This window comes from Falco peregrinus, chromosome W (genome assembly GCF_023634155.1).
Source record: "Falco peregrinus isolate bFalPer1 chromosome W, bFalPer1.pri, whole genome shotgun sequence".
NCBI classification, from domain to species: domain Eukaryota; kingdom Metazoa; phylum Chordata; class Aves; order Falconiformes; family Falconidae; genus Falco; species Falco peregrinus.
The window spans coordinates 24,238,330-24,264,436 of NC_073743.1; the positions used below are offsets into that span (position 1 = coordinate 24,238,330).

At 39.3% G+C, this 26,107-nt stretch overlaps 1 protein-coding gene across 3 annotated transcripts; it reads left to right on the plus strand.

The window, feature by feature from the left end:
- The first annotated feature begins 8,617 nt into the window (after positions 1-8,617).
- Positions 8,618-22,430, plus strand: LOC129783226 (nuclear factor interleukin-3-regulated protein-like). Of its 3 annotated transcripts, XM_055793115.1 has the most exons (3): positions 8,618-8,918; positions 9,882-10,025; positions 20,622-22,430. In XM_055793115.1, exon 3 carries the CDS (start codon positions 20,806-20,808, stop codon positions 22,177-22,179), a length of 1,374 nt encoding a protein of 457 aa, XP_055649090.1. In that variant the 5' UTR covers positions 8,618-8,918; positions 9,882-10,025; positions 20,622-20,805; the 3' UTR covers positions 22,180-22,430. The 3 variants fall into 3 exon arrangements, with proteins under 3 accessions (XP_055649090.1, XP_055649091.1, XP_055649092.1); XM_055793116.1 differs by lacking the exon at positions 9,882-10,025; XM_055793117.1 differs by lacking the exons at positions 8,618-8,918; positions 9,882-10,025 and adding an exon at positions 18,101-18,171.
- The last annotated feature ends 3,677 nt before the right edge of the window (positions 22,431-26,107 follow it).

Here is a 26,107-nt window from a genome sequence, read left to right on the forward strand (position 1 = left end):
CAAGACACCCATTTAGATGACTAATTGAATCAGGCATGTGTTAATGTTGTCATTTGAGTAACTTTCATGCAAGTCAATTTCATGTTGTTTTAGAGATAAAGATCGCTCATATTCATGGGGACAGAAAACAGTATCTTAAAGGGAAAAATGTGGAAAGCTTAATTTACTGAGGCTTTAGACTAGAACTACTGTCAGTAGTTGCTTCAGTTGCTGTAGACCAGGAGAGCCTCTAGTTACTAGGTGCTTTCAGGCGCTCTATAGCAGAAATGGTCTGTCTTTTTCTCAAGAAATCACTTCATATCACAAATTCTGAAAATTATTGGTCTCATTTAATTAAAGTTATTCAAATACCATCAATAAGGCAACTCTGAGTAACTAAAAATTTCAAATCTCCCTGGTCCTTGGAAACTTCTGAACTTATCACACTCATGAGCTCTTTTTGGCAAGGTGTTCCTGATGACATTGTAAGGTTGGTTTTCTCCCTTCTGTGCTCTGGGCCATGAGAAATTGCTCATCTACCTGTGTACCTGTGTGTGATCTACCTTCTTTCAATCATGTCCAAGCATAATGTGTGCTGTTCCTTTTTGAACGTTGCAGGGTGCCTATTGCTTTCCCTTCTCCAGTACTTTTATATGGTGCGCACCAGATTTCCCACTCTTAATTTCTCCTGCTCAGTCACATGTAGAGGGATGCTAGAAGTGATTTTTTTCTTGTTGCAGGGATACTCATAGGAGTTCTTCTGTCTATATACTTAATGTACACTTTATTAAATGGCACATTTTTACATTCTTGAGGGCTTTCCAGTGATTTTTCAGTCTAATCTTAAAAATGAATGGTGATACATGTTTCTACTTTCCACAGTATTGGCAGCATTACCTCAGCTGCAGTGTTATTTACATTAGCAGCACATTTGTTTATTAATTAGAAGAACCTTTTTGAAAATACTTCTCATCTTTATTATGTTCAAAATATTCAGGTGAAATCAAATATTTACTTCAATCCTGATGATTTTTCTGTTTTTTAAGTAGGATAACGTGCTAGTTTCCAGTACAGTTTCCACAAATGTTCCAATATGCATGGAAATATTTTAATTTATACTTTGAACTGCAGTCAAATGACCTGCCTCTTTCTTTACTGTATGTTATTTATGGCTTAGATCAGGGGTCCTCAAACTATGGCCTGTGGGCTGGATACGGACCTCCAGGGTCCTCAGTCTGGCCCCCGGTTATTTACAGAACCCCCCCGCCCCCGCCAGGGGTTGGGGGGGAAACCAAGCAGCTGCAGATGACTGCCTGCCACTTCATCCGCGTGCCGGCCCCCTGTTTAAAAAGTTTGAGAACCCCTGGCTTAGATCTTTATAAAATCACAGCATCACGTATTTTAAAGAACTTTACTACTCATCTTGAGAAGAAGCCCTGAAGGACTTGGTAGGTATTAAACATTTTTGAGTACTGCTCACATTAAATATATAAAATGATTGGTGAATATAGTGTTCTCTGACTACATTGTTATGAACTAAATTTTGTATGGATAGAAAGGATGGAATGCAAGAAAACCAAGGATAATACTAGAAGTCACCATATCTCCAGTTAATTCCAAGGTGTGTATACATATACATATGTATAAATTCATTAAAATGTTTCATTTATCATGATTTTTAAAAGTATTTTATTCTTATTTCCCTCCAAACTGTGTTATTTGGTATATTATTTTGTGCTGTATGTGGGCTATATTAAAGGTGAGAAATTAAAGCCTTTTCCCTGTGACCGGGACTTTTACTATTGACTTCAACTGATTCTGAATTTCAAACTGGGTCATATTCAAAGCTTACATTACAGAAGGCCCAAGATGTGTGGACACAAGTGAATGTAAAGGAGTCAAAGGATGTTAGAGATGACAGACATTACTTCCTGTTATATTTTTGTTAAATACTTCTCAAATGCCCCTTTTTCAGACCCTCCATTTAGTACTGTGACTCAGTACAGGCTCAGTTATACAAAGCCAATATCAGAGATAGAATTAAGAGGGTTTAAGTCATATGATAATAAAGATGAGTCTGATAGAGTTGAAGTTAATAGTGTTGTCCAAAAGCAAGTATAAATCCTACTATTCTAGAGTCAGCTGAGAATTTAGTTAAAGATCTCCATGACCTACTTCATTCCTCCAGTAGGAAAATCCAGGAGACAATCAGTAAAAGATTATCTTTTTACAGGTTTCCCTAAGTCCTTAGACTCCCTTTGTGCAGAATGCTAACTACAGCTTTCAGTTGCACTGTTTTTTTCTGTACCTCAGGAGAGTAAGAAAAATTATGAATATGGTGCTTCAGCCACATCAGCATTCTGCCCTCTATCACACCTTACCCTTGGATTTACCAAGCACCCACCATAGAGTTTGGAGGGTAAGAGCAGATTTTTCTGTAGAAGGTGTTGAATCTTGTGGTTGTTTGACCCTAGCTGGATGCCAGGTGCCCACCAAAGCCACTCTATCACTCCCCTCTTCAGGGGGACAGGGGAGAGAAAATATAATGAAAGGCTCGTGGGTCAAGGTAAGGATTGATTTAAAGAATCAGTCACCAATATTTGAGTGAGCGGAGGTTATCTTTATTCGGCAGCGCTGGGTGCATGGGGGGATCGCTCCACCAAAGTCACGCACACCGAGGGAACCTTTCAGCCCCCTCTTTATACAAGTCACTCATGTCTATTAATTAACTTTCCGGGGAATTCATTAACATATCTCACACCTGGACAATTAGCACATTCCCATTCAAGGACCTAGTATATCTTCAAGTTAACAATATTAACATATCTTGTGCCTGGACAACTAGCACACTCCCTATGTCACCCATTCAAGGATTTAGTGCATCCTCAAGTCAACAATAAGAGTCTCCTCAGATAAACATGAGCACACCGTTCTTTTTCTTTAAATAAATCATATATGGCCCATTATTAATTCCCCCCTTTTCTAACAACTATTGTAAATTCTTTTACAACTATAAAAAATCACTATGCCCTATGATCATTCTTCAACAGCACCAAACAAAACATTGAAGTAATACACATATTAGTATTCCTAAAACTATTACAATTAGTATTATAACAAAAGCATGCTTTAACCATTCCAGATTAGGTAACCACAAAGTTAATTTGTCCCATATAGCCTTAAAATTCCATGATAAATCATCTTTAGTAATTTCATGTAAAATCTGAAACCTGTTCCATATCTTCTGGAAATCTGTTTCAATTGTTTCAATTCTTTAAATAAATCATATATGGCCCATTATTCAGGATAGGGAGTGATCACTCAGTAATTACTGTCATGGGCAAGACACACATGACTTGGGGACATTAGTTTAATTTATTACCATTCAAATCAGAGCAGGATAATGAGAACTAAAAATCAAAACTTAAAAATACCTTCCCCCCACCTCTACCTTCTTCCCAGGCTCAACTTCGCTCCCAATTTCTCTACCTCCCCTCCCTGAGCAGTGCAGGGGAACAGGGAATGGGGGTTGCAGTTAGTTCATCACGTTGTCTCTGCTGCTCCTTCTTCCTCACACTCTTCCCCTGCTCCAGCATGGGGTCCCTCCCACAGGAGACAGTTCTCCATGAACTTTACCAACATGAGTCCTTCCCATGGGCTGCAGGTCTTCAAGAACTGCTCCAGCGTGGGTCCCTTCCACAGAGTGCTGTCCTTCAGGAACAGACTGCTCCAGCGTGGATCCCCTGCGTGGTCACAAGTTCTGCCAGCAAACCTGTTTCAGTGTGGGCTTCCCACAGGGTCACAGACTCCTTTGGGCATCCACCTGCTTCAGCATGGGGTCCTCCATGGGCTGCAGGTGGATATCTGCTCCACTGTGGACCTCCATGGGCTGCAGGGGACAGCCTGCCTCACAATGATCTTCACCATGGGCTGCAGGGGAATCTCTGCTCTGGCATCTGGGGCACCTCCTCCACCTCCTTCTTCACTGACCTTGGTGTCTGCAGAGTTGTTTCACATTTTCTCATTCCTCTCTCTTCTGACTGCTGCTGGTGTTGCACAGGGTGTTTTTTTTCCTTCTTAAATTTGTTATCCCAGAGGTGCTACCACCATCGCTGATTGGCTCAGCCTTGGGCAGCAACAGGTCTGTCTTGGAGCTGGCTGGCATTGGCTCCATTGGACATGGGGGAAGCTTCTGGCATCTTCTCATAGAAGCCACACCTGTAGCCCCCCCAAAAAAAACCTTTCCATGCAAACCCACTACAAATCTCTGTACTTCTGTAGAGTAGAGGTAAGATGAAATACAGTAGTTTGTCTTTGTTGTGAATGTGGGGAAAAGATCAGGTCCAGATTTACAGGTGATTATAATTAGCAATGAAAGTATAAGCAAATAAGTGAGAAAACTCCATCTGGAGTATTATTTCCAGGACTATACACTCACATAGGAAGGATATTATTGCCTTGGAGACTTCTTTCTATATTTCAGTAATCTAAGTTATGAAGGTAGATTTGAGACACTTGCATTTATTCTTTCTAGAAATGAGATTTTAAGTTGCTAAAAGTATATGCCCAGGATTCATCAAAATATTTTCCACAGTAAAAACAGAATGCACTTTTCAATTTAAAAAATTGTCTGCAATGTTGAGATTTGCTCTAATTTTTGATAGTCCTGGGGACTCTCGCTGCATAATATTAAATACAGTATGTATAGTGTGGGAAATAATGTGTGCAGGACAAGTTCCTTAAGACTTGACTTAAATAGACCACCTGTGGGAAAATTACTTTGGGGGGGAGGGGGGGGAATTAGAGAAAACTGAGACCTAATAGAAGCATAGTATTATAGAAAGCTTTTTAGGGTAAAATACAACTATTGCTTTCGGGTTGGTTGTCATGCACGTAATCTACTTTACCACAGCTCCCTAAGCAACACATCCTGCAATCTCAGCACATGCTGATAGGAGGGCATGTGATACCAATCAGTAACAAAAATATGTATGACTAGAGTCACTCAAGCTCCACCTAAATGCAAAGAAAATGGAGTGGTTGGTCCTGGACTGAAATAAGTCCAAAGGGAGGGGAATTGTTGTCTAAATTCCAGAATTACCACACACTGATTCAGTGTTTAGTTATGTTAAACACATCTGTGCACGAAGTTAGGTCAAATTGACCCACTCTCTACAAATGAAGGGACTTCTAATCAAGGGAGTCAGCCTTGGGAAGGATGAGTGACAAAGAGCAGATGGTGAAAAGAACACCATTATCTATGAAAGAAGCATTCAAGTGAGGAAGTTATGGCTGCAAGAGAAGACAAGCTGATAAGGTGTTGCAATCCACATATATCCACAGAAAATTAGTTGAAAGTAGGACAAAGGTAATTGTGGCAGTGGGAGATCACAACCTCCCACTCAAATAGCATCCCCGAAAGAGGGCAAAACCCTGCTTGGAGAGCATGTGTAGTTAGTGAAGAACTTCAGTAGTGCTATCTGAAGATGCACACTAATTTACGTTGGAAGCAAGAAACTTGTAACCTATCCTGTGTATGATAAATGAATATGCAATGTACTATGAAGTATAAAAAGTGGATAAATGAGGGGAGGAGTTAGGGAAGACTCCATCATTCCTTCTGGGATCAGTCAATGGGCTGAATTTGTCTTCTCCCCCCATAGGGACGCCTATTGGGTAAGAACTTTACAACTAACTCACGCTAGCTGTTATTAAGTGTATTGTTTTAAGGTTGTTTTGCAGTCAGTGTATTATCACTGGCAATCTTCGAACCTTGCTCTGTCACAAACTTGCACTTTGTATAATAAAAATCTTCAGCTGAAGTTCATTTTGTATAAGTCTCTGGAGATTTGAGTAGTTGTTATAAGGGATGTGACTCAGTGACACTGTGTAGCCGGGGTCCCTGAACAGGTTAGTGGAATCACCCTCCAATACAATGGACTTTCAAAATGCAGGTAGTGGACAGGCTGGTTGGGCACAAGGGTCTCATCTTTCTTGAGAAACTGACAAGCTGATCAAATATAAAGGGTTTGAGGAAACCCCCCTTGTTAACATAACACCACCAATATTAATGAGCAAACAGATCTTCAAGCTCATTGCTAGCACTCACTTATGAAATTTCCAATAGAATGTCAATGTATCCACTGGCAAGCAGAACTATGGCAAACAAATTCATCATGCAGCCCCCAAACGGAGGCAACAGTTGATCTCTCTGACTTGGGCTGCTGATGAATCCCCTTTCTAGTAATGGTGGGCTCTATAGTCTGTTACCATTATCAAGGCTCTATATTCTACATATTAGAAGATTAGGTGCGGAGAGGGGAAAATCAATGTGAGTAAAGTTTATTAGACTTGCACAATAGCTTGAGGGCAGAAATATAAATTAATTAATAGATTTATTGTGGAGGGAAGGTATAGATCAGTATGATAAAAGATCAGGGACAGATAAACTGAAAAGTATTCAATGAACTCATCTGGTTTCTGAATTTGTGTTCTGTTAGGAAGGAATCACAGAATCATACAGAATCCCAGAATGGTTGAGGTTGGAAGGCTGAGGTTAGATGTCATCTGGTCTGACTCCCCATCTCAAGCACAGACACCCAGAGCCAGTTGCACAGGACCATGTCCAGGATGCTTTTGAGTATCTCCAAGGAGGGAGATGCCACAACTTCTTTGAGCAATCTGTTCCAGTACTCTGTCACCCTTACAGTAAAAAAAGTGTTTCCTGATGCTCAGACAGAAGAACCTCCTGCATTTCAGTTTGTGCCTATTGCCTCATGTTCTGTCACTGGACACCACTGAAAAGAGTTTGGCTCCATAGTCTTTAAACCCTCCCTTCAGGTATGTATATACATTGACAAGATCCCGCCTGTGCCTTCTCTTCTCCAGGCTAAACAGTCCCAGCTCTGTAAGCCTTTCCTTATAGGAGAGATGCTCTAGTCCCCTCATCATCTTTGTGGCCCTGTGCTGGACTCCTTCCAGTATGTTCATGTCTCTCATACTGGGGAGCCCAGAACTGGACACAGTACTCCAGGTGTGTCCTCACCAGTACTGAGCAGAGGGTAAGAATAACCTCCTTTGACCTGCTGGCAATACTTTGTCTAATGCAGCTCAGGATACCATTACTCTTTGTGGCAAGGGCACATTGCTGGCTCATGTTCAACTTGGTGTCTACCAGGACTTTTCTGCCAAGCTGCTTTCCAGCCTCCAGCATATACTGGTATATGGGGTTGTTCCTCCCCAGGACTTTGTACTTCTCCTTGTTGAACTTCATGAGGTTCCTGTCAGCCCAAATACTTTGTTCCAGAGGGCTATGTCCATTGACATATAAATACAGGATGACAGAGTAATATAACAGGGCTATCTTAGTGAGGACTGTGCTATTTTGGCAAGAGCGTTTAAGAGGATGAAATCAGGAATCATTTCTGTTCTGGAACTAGAATTTAACAAAGAAAATTATTCTGTTGTCTTCAGATATTTTATTTGTGGAAGAAAAAAAAGGGAGTGATAAACCTGTGAAGAAAAAAAATGAGGAAAACATCACAAAATCAAATGTGTATACATTCTGAGAGAGCTGGATTTCTTGCTGGCCATGTGTAATTTTCTAAAATGGAGGTTAAACAAGGGTCAAACCAACCCCAGACTCTTCTATTTAGTCTTTCTTTTTTGTAATACTCTGCAAAAAGAAGTATGGTTTGAGGGTTTGGGAGATGTTGAACTGCAGGCAGTCCCTATTAAGAAATTGCCTTGTCACAGTAAGTGGGATTAGAAGCAATGTAAATGGGTTCTCCAAAATATTTCCTCACTTTTGAGCATTTCAGCACTGGGATGAGAGCAGTGATGAAGTTAGTGGAAGAAATATAGTAAACCCATTCATTCTTGAAGATCAGTAAAAGAAAACACTGGCTGTACTCTCTGATGCATACAGTGTAAGCTTTGTAGCTTGTAGCACAAAATGTCAAGTGGTGTAACAGCAAGGAACACACCCAACACTGAGCCAGCGTATCTTCAGCAAGCTTTTATCTTTCCCTTTATTTTTTTTTGTTTGCAGGTCAAAGATTAAGTATAATTAATTGGAGGATTACCCATATGCCATGGCTAGATGGCAGATACGTGCCTTAGAAACACAGTTTTTAATTTTTGTGCAATTACTTTGAAATTATGATTCTGCCAGATCAGAGATTTTTATTTTTACACTCTCGTCAGATACAATAGAATTATACTATATACCAAGTAAACGGTAAGACTGTGAGAGCTACAGCTCAATTAATTTTCCCTGACAATAAACCCGACAGCACTCAAACCTCTGCATAAATCTTCCTCAGAGTAAGGACAGAGGACCCCTCCACGCACGCGCACACACGCGCAGCCGCACAGCAGCCCGCTGCGGCCCCTATGGAGTACAGAGCCTTTCGCGGTCCTGGCCCAGCGGAAATTCACCAGCATGTCTCATCGCTTTCGCAGAACGTTGGAAAGAACATCCCCTTCCATGCTGCCCCAGCTCGCCAGGGGCGATTACGTAAATGTCTGTTCCGCCCCCCTTACGCGCGTTGCCCCTCGCCTGGGGTGTTATGCAATACCCAGCACATAGACCTACTGTACCTTACGCAGCCCCAGCGGCACAAGGGGCGGGGTGTCTGGTCCCACTCCCCGGCAGCCTCCATTGGCCACCCCTCGAAAGTGCTTGGCGTGAATTAGGGTGTTGCTGCTGTCACTTGCAGCTGACTGACAGGCCTGCCGGGCCATGAAAATAAGTGCGTACGTGCGTTCGTGCGTAGTTCTGACCTACTAACATACATCCTTTCGTGTTGCCACACGTTCCCTCACTCGTTCTGGCTTGCTCTGCACCCGAACAAGTGGGACGCTGTTGCTTGCCCGTCCTTACCTGTCTCGCCTCGGTCAGGTACAGGGGATGCTTCGCATACCGCACCACACTGAAGGTAGGAATGCGTGCTCAGTAGCGTCCTGTGTGGGCGCCGGGGGGGGGGGGGGGGGGGCGCACGTGTGTGAGTGCAAAGCTGTTTGCTGTTTGCGTGCATGTATAACGTTTTGCTGGCGTATCGATGCCGAGGCTCGGTACCTGAAAGTAGCAGGCACAATGTGTGCATGATTATGAAAGGCCATGGTAATTTCGGTGCAGAGTTAAGGATTAGGTCATTAATTACAACCCTTTTGTGCGTTTACAAGAAAAATAGGAGTTTTGTGCCGATGGACTGTCAGAGGTCGCCAGAGAGATACCATTTTCACACGGTGTTGAGGGATGTTGTTTGTGGACAAACTGAATTAATGGTAGCAGTCTGTCCCACAGCCCCCATATTTTGCTAGGCTGTGTTTGCCTAATCCTTTTTTTGTCACTTTTGTTGCTGTTTTTCAGACTCTATGGGACCAATTGCATAATAGTTCCTGGAAATGTTGCATTATGTAACCACAGAATTTGCTGGCAGTCAGGCTAGGAAGAGGGAGCTAATTATGCAATTTTATAACCTTGCTACAAAGAAACTGGGACAATTGCGCTTAAAAATATAACAGATTTTGTTATAGTACATTTATTAAGGAAAGTAGAGAAAAGGGTAAGTGGGGAGGTAATCAGTGCTTGCTGACCGTGTGTTGTGTACCTTAAAATGAAATTTGTGTTAATCTATATTTAGCCCAATCACATCTTAGCAATTGTGGCTTCACGTGGTATTCCTGGTCTTTTCTCCAAAGCTGTGCATATAGATGTTCAAGGCCATTTGCTTGGATTTTTAACTCCATGCTTTTAGAGCCCTTTTGGCTGTATTTTTAGGAAGATATTTTACCTAAACACTAAAAAAATTCTTTGGTACTGGCTTTTACTTGTCACCCTTTTAAAAGAGGGGAACATGTAATTTAATAGAGGAATTAATTCAAGAAAATGTCAACAGCGCTGAAGAAGTGAGATGACCTGCCTGTGTCCTGACAGCTGCAGTGGGCTCCTGTGAAGAAGTAACGCCAGGCCCAGGAAGCAGAGTACCCCAGTCCCATGAAATCGGGCATTTTAGTGTTGCACACAACAAAAGCAGAAGTAGGTCAGTATGATGTTCTTGGTAGCACTAATCTTCGGTTAGCTGGTGCGTGATCACAACTGGAATGCGTGCACTGTGGGTCACGGGGAATGCTACCGAAGGGAGTATCGCAGCAGTGCTGGTATGGGGCGTGGAGGGGGTCCCGATCCCGCGTCCCGGCGGCTCCGACCGCCCCGAGCACTTGCACAACGCGGGACGCGGAGGTTGCTGTGTCCTTCTACTGGGGATGGCGGTGGGCTGGACCTTTCGAACGTCCGCGTGGCAGCGAGTGAGGGCTGAGGCCACTGCCGCGCCCCGCTGTTCTGGGGCTGGGGCAAGCACGGCGGCAGAGGCTTGCGAGGTCAGGAGGGGTGATGGTGCGGGGCTGTTTGGAACAGAGCGGGCCGGGAGCCATGCATCACTGGTCACGTAGGGGGCGCCTTGCCGCCGCGCCCCGCCCTCCCGCCCGTCTCCCCTTTGTGGGAGCGTCGGTGGGCCGCAGGGCGGGTAGCGGCGGGGCGGATGTCATGTCTGACCGCCGCTTTCAGTCGGCGAATCAGACAGAGCGAGCCCCGTGGGCAGGTATCCCCTCCTACTGCCCGCTCGGCGGCCCAGGAGCACCCCCCCCCTCCCGCCCCGGGATTTCGGCTGTGCCCTGCTGCCACAGGTTGGGTGCCACTATAGGAAGAGTACGGCTCACAGATAGGCAGTAGAAATCACCCCCCCCCCCCCCAATCTGAATATTTAAGATTTCTCCTTAAGTCACAAACAATGAAAATTGGCTATTGCTCAATTCTGTTGTTGACAAGTTATTTCAACATTTCAGTGGCAAAAACCTGTGGCTGGAAGTCCCATGTTCTGGGGTCATCTTGTGCTCTGCCCTTGACAGAAAGCTACATTTAAAGTTGTTGATGATAACTTGTATTTAAATATGTGGCAATTTGTGTACGTGTGTGCCTGCCTAAAACAATCTTCTAAGTAGACAAAATCAAAATTACTGTGTTTTTGACTAAACTCTCCAAAGTGAAAATTTAGTAGGGCAACCATGGTGGTATGTTCAATATAACTGTTGTAGGTAGTAACAGTAAAAAATATATATTTTTTTAATGGTGATATTTTTGATACCATGCTCAAACTTTTCTGCTACTTGATTGTTGGGGTCAGGTACACTTTTGCTGTAGTAAAGCTGTTTGGAGTAACTTTTTTTTTAAAAAAAAAATTTCCCTTGTCCTTATATTTGGATGATTGCACTCAGTTTCATTGTGTTCACTAGTACTTATGTAACCTACTTTGAGTCATCTTTGTTCTCAGTAAATTCAGTCCAGAACCTAGTTTAAAATATTGCTATGGACATTAGTTTTACCTTATTCATCCTTATTCAATTAAAATGTTGACTTAGGTAAGAAATTTGAATGAATAAAGCTTCAGGTTTTGGTCCAAAGACCTGATTTAATCCAACCAAATCAAGGATTACTGACTGAAGATCATTGGCATTACCAAATATATCATTATGAGTTCTCACTTTGCAGACATCTTTATTTGACTGTTGAAGTATTAACAGTTTGTAAAATTATTTGCCTTTATTTTCCATTCTTATTTTTTGTCTATTTTTAACTCATCTTATTCTCTAAAGGACTGTTAACTAGCTTTCAAAATACCCAGCTTCTTGAATTTGAGTTCAAGGCTTCAAGTTTCTTTTGGAAATTATTTATTTATTTTATAAAGGACCTGATTTGAAAAGTGTCAAAAAGCTTAGTCTTCCCATGAACAATAGTGTCATGACCTCTCCCACAGCTTATCTTATCCTAAGAAGGAACAGTATTTTCCATGCTTTGGCTGAAACTTGTAGAACATACGTGCATTCAATCTATTGCAATAAAAGGAATGCACAGTCTAGAAAAGATATCAGTGCTCTGTTGCTTTTTTAAATCTTTTATCTTGAAATAAAGCTCATAAATAAAATAAACCTCTAGATCGTTCTAAATTGACTTATTTTAATAGTTGTGCAAACTATGTTTATGCAATAGTTTCCTTTTCCAGACAGCAGTCTTGCTGCTGTTATAATATCACTATGATGCAATAATGTGTACAATTGAGTCTTATTACACCCATTTAAGCAATGTATCTGACTCCTTGGCTTAATTGACTCTTCTAGGTAACCTTGTCATGATTATTACAGTCAGTTATGAGATATACATGTGCTTAGGATGTGTAATGGGAAAAAAAACCCACAAGTTCCTGTGGCCCATTCTATGACAAAATGACAGTTGATTTCAGTGTTAGTATTTTACAGTGTTTGGGGGGGGAAGAATTTCAGACAAGATATATGTCTAATACTGATGGTGATGACTGTCACAAATAAGATTGTGTAAACAAGGGCATACTTAGATGGGATTCAAAATGTAATAGAAAAAATGTTTCTGAAAATGCTTTGGTTTTAAAGATATACCCGAAATGGATTAGTATTGGGACCTTGTTAAATATCCTGCACTTTTTTTCTTTTTTTTCCAATTCCCATGTTGAATTGATCCATACCCAAGTTAGCATACTCCGAGACTGAATCTGGTCAAAAGATATTACATAAATCTATTTTATGTTGGAAATAAATCCTTATTTAAAAATATTTTTCCTTTTTTTGTAACTTGCCACATATTGGTGTAGCTTTCAGTTCTGTCCCCAAAGTATTTAAATAATAAACCAGGTTTTGCCATAAAGATGTCTTCACAGCAGTTAGCAGTATAGATGCCAGTCCTGCAAGATCTCCTTTTCTGATTAGAACCAAACACTTGGACTCTCAATAAAGATAATGAGTCTTTGTGTGTACAGTAGTTTTCCCCTCTGGACTATTTTGCAGGATTAGAGCTCTAAAGGTTGCTATTTATCCATTTCATTTGCAGTGAGTGGTAGAGATTAAGATTTTTTACAGTCACTGTTTATTTTATATATTTGTACTTAAGTTTTTTTATATAATAAGATGCAAGTTTAGAGCATCAGCTGGGATTTACTGACATAATTCTGCCTTTTCATATGGTTATATAAATTTAGATCAGCTGAAGGTCTGGTCCATACTTGACATTTCTAAGACTACAGTTAAAGCATGTTATTAAGGGCATTGTCCAAATGCCTCTTAAATGCTGACAGGCCTGGGGCATCAACCACCTCTCTAGGAAGCCTGTTCCAGTGTTTGAACACCCTTCTCAGTAAAGAAATGCTTCCTAATGTCAAGCCTGAACCTCCCCTGACGCAGCTTTGACCCATTCCCATGCATCCTGTCACTGGACACCAGGGAGAAGAGATCAGCACCTCCTGCTCCATCTCCCCTCCTCAGGAAGCTGTAGAGAACAATGAGGTCACCTCTCAGTCTCCTTTTCTCCAAACTAGACAAGCCCAGAGTCCTTAGCCGCTCCTCATAGGACACTCCTTCCAGCCTTTTCACCATCTTAGTTGCCCTCCTCTAGATGCATTCAAGTACCTTCACATCCTTCTTAAATTGTAGTGCCCAGAACATCACACAGTACTCAAGGTGAGGGCGCAGCAATGCTGAATACAGAGGGATAATCACCTCTCTGGACTGGCGGGTTATAACTGTTTGATGCACCCCAGAATGTGATTTGCCCTCTTGGCTGCCGGGGCACGCTGCTGACTCCTATTGAGCCTGCTGTCAACCAGTACCCCCAGATCCCTTTGTGCAGGGCTGCTCTCCAGCCACTCCTCTCCCAAATTTATAATTGTGCCTGGCGTTACTTCATACCAGGAGCAGATCCAACATTTCGACTTGTTAAATTTCATGCCATTGAAAATTGCCAAATGCTCTAATCTATCTAGATCCCTCTGCAAGGCCTCTTGTCCCTCAAGAGAGTCACCAGCACCTCCCACCTCAGTATCATTGGCAAACTTGCTAATGGTGCATTCAACTCCTGCATCCAGATCACTGATAAAAATATTGAACAGAACTGGCCCTAGAATTGAGCCCTGAGGAACATTGCTGGTGACGGGTCACCAGCCAGATGTAGCCCCATTCACTACAACACTTTGAGCCCTGCCCTTCAGCCAATTCTTCACCCAGTGCATCATGTACCTGCTCATCTCACAGTTGGACAACTTGTCCAGAAGGATGCTGTGAGGGACAATATCAAAAGCCTTCCTAAAATCCAGAAAAACTACATCCACTGCCTTCACTTCATCCACTAAGGTGACCATATCATAGAAGGATATCCAATTAGTTAGACACACTTTCCCTTTGTGAACCCATGTTGACTGTGCCTGATAATTGCATTGTCCTTTAAATGCCTTTCAGTAGTACTCAGTATGATATTCTCCGTAATCTTTCCATGAAGTGAGCTTAGACTAACAGGTCTCTAGTTTCCTGGGTGTTCCCTCATGCCCTTCTTGCAAATTGGAGTAATGTTGGCTAGCTTCCAGTCAGCAGGGACCTCCCCAGGCTCCCCAGACCTTTGGTAGATGATCGAGAGGGGTCCTGCCATAACATCCGCTAGCTCCTTTGGTACTCTGGGATGAATCCCATCAGGCCCCGTGGAGTTGTGAACATTCAGCTAATACAACTAGTCCCTTACAATTTCAGTGTCCACAAATAGAAAGTCACTGTTGCCATGGTCGTGGTCCTCCGACTCGGAGGACCACTGGGCAGCCCAAGGTCTGTCATTTTAATATTAAAGGCTGATGCAAAATAAGCATTGACTGCCTCTGCTTTTTCTTAATCCCTATTAGTCAGGTGACCATCTTCAACAAGTATCGGTCCAATGTTTTCTTTAGACCAACTCTTTCTATTAACATACTTAAAAAAGCCCTTGTTAGGTATCTGACACAACGCTGGCCAGTTTCAACTCTACTTGAGCTTTGGCCTTTTGTTTCTTCTCCCTGCGTATATGAACCATGCCTCTGTTATCTTCCTGCGGAGCCTGACCTTGCTTCCAGATATCATACAATTTCTTTTTTTCTCTTTTGCTCCATGAAGAGTTTCCTGTTCAGCCAAGCTGGTCTTCTGCCCAGCTTGCTTGACTTATGACACAGTGGCATTGTCTCTGCCTGTGCTTTTAAAAGGTGGTTCTTAAAGACTGACCAGCACTCATGGGCTCCCTCAAAAACAGATCCCCTGGGTACTCTACTAAGTAGCTCCCTGAATATCTTAAAGTTTGCTCTCCTGAAGACTAGGGTAGCAACTCTGCTGTCCTTTTTTCTCATTACAGTGAAAATTTTAAATTCAGCCATTTTGTGATCACTGTGGTCAAGACAGCCACCTACCATCACACCTCCCATGAGTCCTTCTCTATTCACAAACAACAAGTCTAGGAGGGCATCTTTCCTAGTTGGCTCACTGAATACTTATGATAAGAAGTTATCTTCCACAAACTTGAAGAATTTCCCAGACTTGCTTATCACAGCAGTATGGTATTCCCAAGTTGATGTCTGGGAAGTTGAAATCTCCCATAAGGACAAGGGCTTCTGTTCCTGAAATTTCTCCTAATTGCCTATAGCATAACTCATCAGTACTATCATCCTGACTGGGCGATCAATAGTAGACTCCCGCTACATCTCCTTTGTTTTCCATTCCCCTAATCCTCACCAAGAGGCTCTCAACCACATCATCCCTATCTGTAAGAGCTGTACAGCCAAACTTCTCACTTGTATACAGAATTCATCTCCTCCACCTTGTCTGCCCTGCCTATCCTTCCTGAACAGGCTCTAGCCCTCCACCCCAGCACTCCATCATGAGGCTCCTTCCACCAAGTCTCCCTAATACCAATGATATCGTAGCTCTGGGAGGTGACTAATGCTTCAAGCTCATCCTGTTTGTTTCTCATTCTGCGTGTGTTGGTGTACAAGTGTTTCGGATACACTCCTGAGCCCTCCATGCTCCCTGGAACAGTGTAAATGTTCTCATTAGCATTGGTGCCCTCAGGTTGTTCCATGTCAACCCTTGACTTACCTGCTGCAATCCTGTTGGTATCCCCTTCCCCCATGGATTCTAGTTTAAAGCCCTATCAAACAGTCCTGCCAGCTTATGCTCAAAGATGTTTTTTCCCTATCAAGACAGTTGGATCACATCAGGGCTCAGGATATCATGTCCCTTGAAGGCTCTTCCATGGTTTAAAAACCCAAACTTTTGGCGCAGGTACCAGTCCTGGAGCCCCAGGTGCTGATATCCTGGGTATACCTGTTTCTTCCAAAGTCTCCCTCCATTATTGGGGGTACTGAGGAAAACACTACCTGTGCTTTTGAAGTTTTTAGCATTCTTCCCAGGGCTCTGAAGTCTCTTGATTGACCTCAGACTTTTTATTGCAACATCATTTGTACCTGTGTGAAAGAGTTCAATAATAGAAAGCTGCCTGTCAGAGTAATTAACATTTTTATTTTGTATTTTTGTTTTGTTGCCCTTAATTAGGGGAAAACAATAAAATAAAACAATAACACAAAATAATGAATTTCAGTATTTGAAATTAGAGATACTGAGATTTTATTTGCAGAACATTGTTACTATTAAGTTATTGCTTTATGCAGTCTAGGTTTTCCTGCTGTTAAGTGATTTGATATTTAAGTAAAATGTCATGATATATATTTATAATTAAAACTCAGAGAAGCAAAGGTAATTTATATATTACTTTATATAAATATTTAATGTTTTTCTTGGCTTTGGACAAAATGAACAGATCTGATAGAATTATACTAACTTTCTAAGCAAGCTAAAGAAAATATTGGTTGAATTTGCACCCATTAACCTTGACTGACCTTTCTGAGGAACAGCTATTTTTAATATGTTTAGGTCTCTCTAAGTAATAAATTTGCTTTTGTAATTTGTGTATTTTACCTTTGCGAAAAAAACTAATGAGTTAATTTGTAGTTATTAAGATAAACAGTAACTTAACTAATTTTCCTAACAATGAAAATATTTTATATAAATTACATATGACATCAGCTTTCTGGATACAACTTGGAGTTGGGTAATATGAAAGTGCAGTAGTATTCCAAGTGCCATGATGAGCTTTTTTTATTATATATATATTTTATTGAAAAATGTCTTAATAAATTAATGATTCTTGATGTTTGCATAAATTATATTGTATAGACACCTACCATGATTTTCTTTCCATAAGACAAAAAAATCAACATTTTATCAAAAATGCTTCATCTTCAGTATGAAGCATCATCATCAGTATTCCACTGATCTAATTACATGTTGATCCTGGAGCCATAAACACTTAAAATGCCTATGAAGTTGTAAGAAAAGGGAACCCTAATGCAGGAGTAATAGTTCTGTATTTCTCCATGTTGTTGTAATGGATTCAGCAGTAATTGGTGGTAACATTACTATTGTAAAGTTTGGTTCCTTCTTTGACCTTGGATAATCTATAATAGCATAACATCCAGTTACCCAGCTGTTATGGTTTAACCCTGGCTGGCAACCAAGCACCATGCAGTCGCTTGCTCACTCCCTCCCACCCAGAGGGATGGGAAGGAGGATTGGGAAGGAATGTAAAACTCAATGGCTGAGATAAGAACAATTTAATAAGCAAAGCAAAAGCTACGCACACAAGCAAAGCATAGCAAGGAATTGATTCACCACTTCCAATGGGCAGGCGAGTGTTCGGCCATCCCCAGGGAAGCAGGGCTCCATCTCAGACATAACAGTTACTCAGGAAGACAAACACCATAATGCCAAATGTCCCCCCTTTCCTTCTTCTTCCCCCGGTTTATATACTCAGCATGATGTCATATGGTATGGAATACCTCTTTGGCTAGCTTGGGTCACCTGTCCTGGCTGTGTCCCCTCCCAATGTCCTGTGCCCCTCCAGCCCTCTCGCTGGCAGGGCCCAAGAAACTGAAAAGTCCTTTATTTAGTATAAATGTCACCCAGCAACAACTAAAAACATCAGTGCATTATCAACATTGTTCTCACATCATAGCCAAAACACAGCACTGTACTAGCTACTAAGAAGAAAATGACACCAGAATCCAGGACACCAGTGTTTCCAGAAAGTCCAAACTTCATTTGCTCCCCATTGCCTAGACTCTCTTACCCATAAATCTCTAGGGATAATATCACTATTCCAGTGGAGTTGACATCATTTTTTTTTTTCAGCAGGAGCAGAATTTCACTGGAGATGAACATAGATGTAAGCAAGAAAGAGTATGTTGGATGATTGCAGTAGAGGTTGGTTTGGGCTTTGGAGCTAACATCCTCAGTTAAAGAGGGTTTCTTAATTATTATAGACCTGAAAGGTGCAATATTTCATGATATACTTTTTGTCTATGAAAAGCAGTAATGGTAGAGTACCTCCAAAATGTTTAAGCATTGTTTAGTTAGGCTGTGTATCCATCAACTAAAATTAAACTAAATTTCCTCCCCTGTATGTGCATAATAATATTTCTGTATCTCATAAAAGTCTTGAGGTAGTTAGTAAATGTTTTAAAAATGCTTTGTAGATAGAAAGTACAAAATATATACTTCAGTTTTTCATATTACAGAGTACAAACTAGTCATGTTTGGGTATCTATGAGTAGGTTCTATATCAGCCCTGGTATGTGAACAATTTTTTAAATTACGTAACCTTTGACAGAATGCTAGCAATAATATAATTAAAGATACCTATGTGGAACATGAAAAACAACAACTTGAAATATGTGCAGTCATATCATTGTGAGCTTTTGTTGTTTTTTGGCACTTTGCTACATAGTAGTTTGAGCTGTTTATTAACAAGACAGTGATAAGTGCATAGTTCTTCTTTAAAATGGGAAGTGAAAAAGTGAAAAGTGCATTTACTTTCCTTTTTTTTTTAAGGACTGAGGTAAATTTTGTAGACACAGCTTTACAAAAGTGAAGTTTCTTTGAAAGCATCTGACTGCTTGAAATGGGATTTAATTTAGTTTTGTAGAATTGCTATCAAAACATTAGAGCAACAGAATTAAATAATTTAGATATCTCATTACAAAATACATTCTGAAAAATTAAGCTTGGAGATAATGTGAATTGTTTTGATAAATACAAATAATAATATGCTGTTACTCTGGAGAAACATGTGTATGTGTGGACACCTATGTGTGTATTGTAAAGCAGAACTGACAAATTACAAAGAACAGAGGCAAGATTGAAGGACTGGGTTACAACCCTTTGACAGATTTCAAGTATTATGATCTGAATACGCAAGTCTCCAGGGTCAAATTCTTAATGTACTATTTTAACATGGATAAATTAAATTTTCCTTATTTCTGCATATGTAATTTCTTGCTTAAATAGTATGAATTCTATGGAATCTATTTGGATCTGGGATTGTGTCCTGCTTCTATTGAAGCCAATGGCAAAATTGCTGTGGGAGCATGACTGGATCTGTAATTGATAGGGTCGAGTGTTATTAGACTGTTACATTGGCACTCAATGTCATTAACATCAAGCAACAACAACAACAAAATCTTTAATAATTACTAATGTAAAATGAAATGTTGCTTTTATAATACTTTATGAGGGAGTGATAAAACAATTGAAAAATTAATCATAAGGGAAAATATTGGAATTTGAAATATAATCAGAGGAATCATTACAGTTAATTCATTTACATGTGAATACTGATGTTTTCCAGTGGAATTATAAAATGCAAGTGAAGTGAAATGGCCATTTTTATTGAAGACATTTTACCATTATCATCAGATGGAATTTAATTTGTTTACAGACTCAGTATTGGGCTGATCCATGTGGAGAGCTATTAACAAACTAAGGCTTTGAGTCCTGTTCGTAAAGCAGCAATTTCAGTTACCGTGATAAAAGTATTCAGGAAATATATGGAAATAACTAGAGCTTTATTATTGTTTTGTTAGCTGACTAAAGCAATGGCATTAGAACTACATACATTACATAAATATCAAACCAGTATGACTGACATAAAACATGTGGCTTACATTTTTGTCTTGACTACTTTACTGATGTACTCTGGCTGAAAGCAGAGTTGAATGCTGCATGCAAACCCACCATTGTTTTGATACTCACTTATTTGCTGTAGACTTACAAGCTTACACTACATTCATTCACACACATTTTTATATATATATATAAAAAAAATAAATTTATAGGGTACAAAAGCAGTAGTTAAATGTTGAATAACTTTATGGATAACTGTTATTTTAAGACAATAGAAAGCACTCTAGCTTCTCTAAATCAGTTTATTTTTATTCTGCAGAGGACCCAAATATATAGCATTTCCAAATCATGCACCACAGCTTTTTTCTGAAGAGATGTTTTAATTTGGAAGGACAAGATACTTTCCACTGCTGCTCATCAACGTCTGATATTCCACAGTGTTAAGTGCTAGGTTTAAATTAGTCAGTGATATTATGGAAAGTTCTATGACATTATTTTCAGATCAGAATTCAAATATATAATTGGTTTTATTAATTTCCCTTGGATCATATTATATTTGTTTTGGAAGCAAATCTGCTACCTAGGTATCGTAAAGCTTGGAATATCAGTTGTTTCAGTGTCAAGCTTCCTTCATATTGCAGCAGGTTTAATGAATCAAATGCATGCTAGTCTAAGCTTTTTATTGAAAGTTACTTTTGAATGTCCCAAACCAGCAATTCCTAAACAGTAATCAAATTCTCTATTTATTGAAGGTTATTTAGAAGATTCTCATCACCTCTGCCAAGAAAACTGATCTAGACATTTCTGTTTGAGAATATGAAGCAAAAGGAAGAATATGTGTGGATTTCAAAGTACTGTATTAAGTTGTGGTATGAGAAGTACTGGGGAAATAGTTTGCTCTGATGCTCATTGTAGATCTATTACAAATTGTTTCTGATGCAGCTGAGAAAAATGCAGACCCTTAAAAAGGAACATGGACCTGTTGACACAAGTAGCAATGTGGACAAAGTCATGGTACTTAAGTCTACTTCAGCAGAAGTGTCTGAAGAATTGTCTACAAATGAAGAGATACTTCTCACTGAAGCAAGTAGTGGAAAAAGCAAATCTTCGGCTTGCCGGAGAAAGCGAAAATTCATTCCAGATGAAAAGAAAGATGCTATGTATTGGGAGAAAAGGCGGAAAAATAATGAAGCTGCTAAAAGATCTCGTGAAAAACGACGACTGAATGACCTTGTCTTAGAAAACAAACTAATTGCACTGGGAGAGGAGAATGCCACTTTGAAGGCAGAGTTGCTTGCTTTGAAGCTGAAGTTTGGTTTAATTACTTCTGCAGCCTATGCCCAAGAGATACAGAAACTCAGTAGCTCAACAGCTGTGTATTTTCAAGATTATCAGAGTTCCAAATCAAATATTAACTCATTTGTGGATGAACATGAACCATCTATAGTTGATAGCAGTTGTATTTCTGTTATTAAACATTCTCCTCAAAGCTCTATGTCTGATATGTCTGAAATATCATCAGTAGAGCATACTCAATCCAGTTGTATGCAAAACAACTGCAGAAGTCCTGAAAAGAAGTTCCAAATTATAAAACAAGAGCCCATGGAATTAGAGAGAGAGCCAAGAGATGACAGAAGTTCACATAAAGCATCCATATATTCACACTACGTGGGAACTACCTTTAACATGTACTTACCTTCTCCTCTGTTTCAAGTCAAGAGGTCCTCCAGTAATTCCCCCAGAACTTCAGAAACTGATGACGCTGCAGTTGGAAAGTCATCTGATGGAGAAGATGAGCAGCAGGTTCCTAAGGGTCCAATCCATTCCCCAGTTGAACATAAAAATATTTGTGCAACAGTTAAAGTTCCAGAAGTGAATTCTTCAGCTTTGCCTCACAAGCTTCGAATTAAAGCCAAAGCCATGCAAGTTAAAGTGGAAGCAGTAGATAATGACTATGATGCTGCACAAAAACTATCATCACCTATTGATATGTCATCAAAAAGACATGTTGAGCTTGAAACACACACTGCACAAGAATTGGTGCATTCTTCTTGCACTCCTTTCTCAGTTCAAGTGACTAATATCCAAGACTGGCCTCTCAAACCAGAACTCTGGCATCAAAAGGAACTCAATGTAAGAATTCAGAGTGGTTGCAAAACTGAAGTTGTTGAAATAAAAGACAGTATCTTTAATGTTTCTGAGTCAGAGAACCTGTATTTGAAGCTGGGCATAGCAAACTTATCTGCAGAGGTTGCTTCCCTTAAAAGACTTATAAATACACAACAAATCTCTACACCAGACTCTGGTTAAGTTACTACTGAATAAAGGCTTATTTTTGTTTTTTAAAAACAATGTAATTTGCAGTAGATCAATATGTTTTGTATTATGCTGACTTATCACTGGACTTGTGATGTTATTTCACTGTATTGTTCACAGTGTCTGGTGTCTGTGCACAATTATGGAGACTAGGATGTGTTATGATCATTATGCCTTGTGTATAGTCAAGTAGCTGGTACAAAGGCTATATATAGTGAACTTTGTTTTCTTTTTTTTCTTCTAAAGTGTGCAAGTTACCAGTTACAATAAAATATTGGTGATAAACACAAAACATCTATTCCGGTTCAATTGATTTTTATGAACTTGTAAAGATGTTGTTAATTAAATATTTAAAAAGGCTTGTTTCTTACACTGTGCTCAACTTATATGTTTGGGTATTGTTGACGCAGAAGGCTTGGACACAACTTATACGACCAATGTGATCAAGTTAGTGCCACTTTATTAAGGGATACACAGCAATTTATACTCTACAGATGCTATTAATAGACCCACACCAATTTATACCCCCAGCTAAAAATACACACGCTACGCACGCTTTGTTATGTACAAGGTGATAGGTTAAAACTACTCGTTCACACGCTTCCACCTCCCCTATGATTGGTCCCGGTGTGGTGCCCACACACTGCGACCCCCTTGTGCAGGCATCCTGTTTTTTCTCATCTTTCTGTCCAACTCTCTTATCTCTCTGTGAATACACAGTTTCTTTGTCTCCCTTGGCCTTGCATATGTCCTTCACAACACCTGCAGCTTGTTAGAGCTGCAGCCAACTCGGTCTGCTATTACAACAAAGTTACTTGGTCTGGATTGCTCCTAATATATCTGTTGTCTTCCAGCCACTCCACAGGGTTTTACAGCCAAACTTACACATATTTTAAATTTTATTTTTTTTCCTTAAGATGTCTTTTAGAAGACAATTGAAATAAAGTAGACATTTATAAATGAAACAGTATCCAATTCATAGCCTTAGCTTTCTTTAACTTACTTCTTAGTATGAATTAACCAAAAGTCACACAAATTCTACCACAGTAATTGTAATATCAAGGAACTTTTTCTCCTGTCTCAAATGAGAGAGAGGGTATCGGGTTTGCTGAATGGCTTACTATAACAAACTTTTTTCAGTATTATAACTTTGTGGTTTAGATGAAATTAGTTGTGTTGGACTTGTGCATCTTCAAGTTTTAAGACCCTTGAAGTGACAGAATTGGACAATGTTATCTTTGCCCAAGGGCTGTGCTTATGCCTGTACAGGCATGGACAGAAGTATGGTCAAAGGCTACTGGATCTGTAAACTCCGAGCTTAACTTGGCAAAATCTATATAAGGACAGGCAATAGTAAGTAGCAGCATTAGAAGAGATAATCTGCTATTTCAGCTCCCACTGTGGGGCATAACAGAATTGTAAGTATGAAATAAGGCTTACAGCTAATATGGCTTTGGTTTTAATGGCTTAGTTAACCGAACTGGAATACCCTGGCTGACTACAAAGCATTTTGCCAGGAATTCTTAAATATAAAACAGAATATGTGAAGAACAATCCAGATAGTACTAGCCCCTTAAAATTTGCATAGACAAGAACTTCTTCATATGATGACTGGACAAGGTTTTAGTGTTCTTGTCTGAGAAGAGCCATTAGAGCATGGAGATTGTATTGCATCATACCTCCTTGGCTGGGCTTACCAAAGTCTTTCATTTAAAAAATAATTTATAAATAGAACATAGATTTGGCAGAAGTCCTTCTCAAGATAATTCCCCATTTACTTCCCCAAGTACTAATAAATCAGATTAACAAATAAGTACTTTCTGAAAAAGTTCTTTATGGAAATGTTCCTTTATAAATAATGGAAATTAATGGACTTAAAATACTGACTAAGAAAACAGAATGGAGTTAGTGATTTTTAATTTCATACTTGACTAGAGTGAGAGGAAATTTGTCAATTCATTTTTTGGAATGTCTGAGTCTCTTCTGATAGCTCTGAAGTTTGGTCCAGCAACCAGGACAATGGCAAAACTCCCTGATGTCAGCAAGGCCAGGATTTTATTCTATAATTTTTCCAGGCACTGATGATTCACAGTTACATTCTGGGTGGACCTTGGCACAGAAATCACTGGTATAATTTGAATTTTTTGAGCCTTTTAATTGTTGAGCTGTATTTATGACATTGAAAGTTAATAACACAGAGAGATTCCTTTCTCAAAAATTGCCTGTTATTCTTTTCTCATGCCTTAATGATACAATAGACCCCATAGTCAGGCTCTATATAGATTTTGTAATTAATATAGATGACATCTCAGTGTTACTGAAAATAAGATTATTGCTAGAAAAAATAAATAAATACATTGAATGACAGGGATATGGGACACCAAGCAGTGATTGCTACTGGCTTTTTGCTTGCTAAATATCTTCTGTAAGTAAGCACAAAATTCTTTATATATTTTGTATATTATTTATCACATGTAATGTGTTCAGGGAGAGGACTTAAAAATCTCAGTGTTGCTATGTGTATAAGCCTAGATCTATTGTGTTTTGGTTTTTTTTTTCAATTTATTGTTACTTGTTGTTTGTCATAACAGAAGATTATTATCCTTCTTTTAGCTCATATTTTCCACTATTTTGTGTATTTCTTTTAAGCAATTAATACTTAAAAGCAATGGTGTAGTTAATTTGTTGAAGGGTGTCATTGCAAGTACATACTAGAACTATAGTGACTAAAAAATGTCTTTAGGGTATGCTTTCAAATGAGAATGTTAGGAAAAGTCATATATGGAAACTGGAAACCCCATTGATTTATCAATACAGAAATTATAATTTTTCATGGGAACATAGGAATTATCATGCCAGATAAGTTTGATTAATCCTGAATCTTGCCTCTGATAATTGTTAGTATGAATGGCTTTACAGAAAATTTTAAGAAAGCCCATGGAAAATAACTGTTGATTAACAAGGTAAGTTTTTTCCTAGTGACATCAGGTAGTGGTTGATTGATACTGTGAAGTGTGTGTCAGTCCCTCTTTTAAATCTGCCTAACTTCATTATTTATATATACAGTAATATATTTTCATGTTTAATCAGCATCTATATCTTTGTAGATATAAAAATTGAATATAGATATGCTTTTCTGAATATCTTGAAACTTCTGCCTTCAGTAAAGCTTATGTATTGCACAGGATAGTGATATATTTAAATCTTATTACCATTATTCTATATAGCCAAATATTCCCTCATTCATGAATAGGAGATGGGTAAATGGCAATACCTGATTTATCTTCTCGTACTATTTTGTATGTTTTCACGATGGCCCTTATGTCAATGTGAGTGGTTCATGAGAATACATAGTGTTCATTTTCTGTAGAACTTAACAGAAATGTACAATTGCACCATAAACACATTTCTGAAGTTATATTAAAATACCAAATTCTAAAAATCTTTTCTACTTGCTAGTATACAAATATGCTTTTGAAAATAGGTGATGTACATTTAATTTAGCAGAAAACCCACAGAGAATATAATTAAAATATGGCCTTTATTAACACCATATTGTTTTTAAAATACTTTTACAGTTTATTGCACAATATAAGCTTGGTAACTACAAGAATACAGCAAAATATTTTTTAGTATTTATTGCATGAGAATGAGTAGCACATATTGTTACATTTCAGAATGCCAAGTTTAAAGTTAAAAATACTAGGCCAAATCCTGAGGTCTTTAACTTAGTGTCAGATTCTACTTTCCTTATTCAAGGGAACTTTTTAATGAGTGGAATAAGGGATTTACTCAAACTGAGTAGTATTGCCAGGACATAATCTTTACTGTTCACTCATGCCACATAGTTCTACATTCTAAGGCTAAGTCTCTTGTGACACAATAGTGATATGTGAGTCAATATTACTGGAGTTACAGAGAA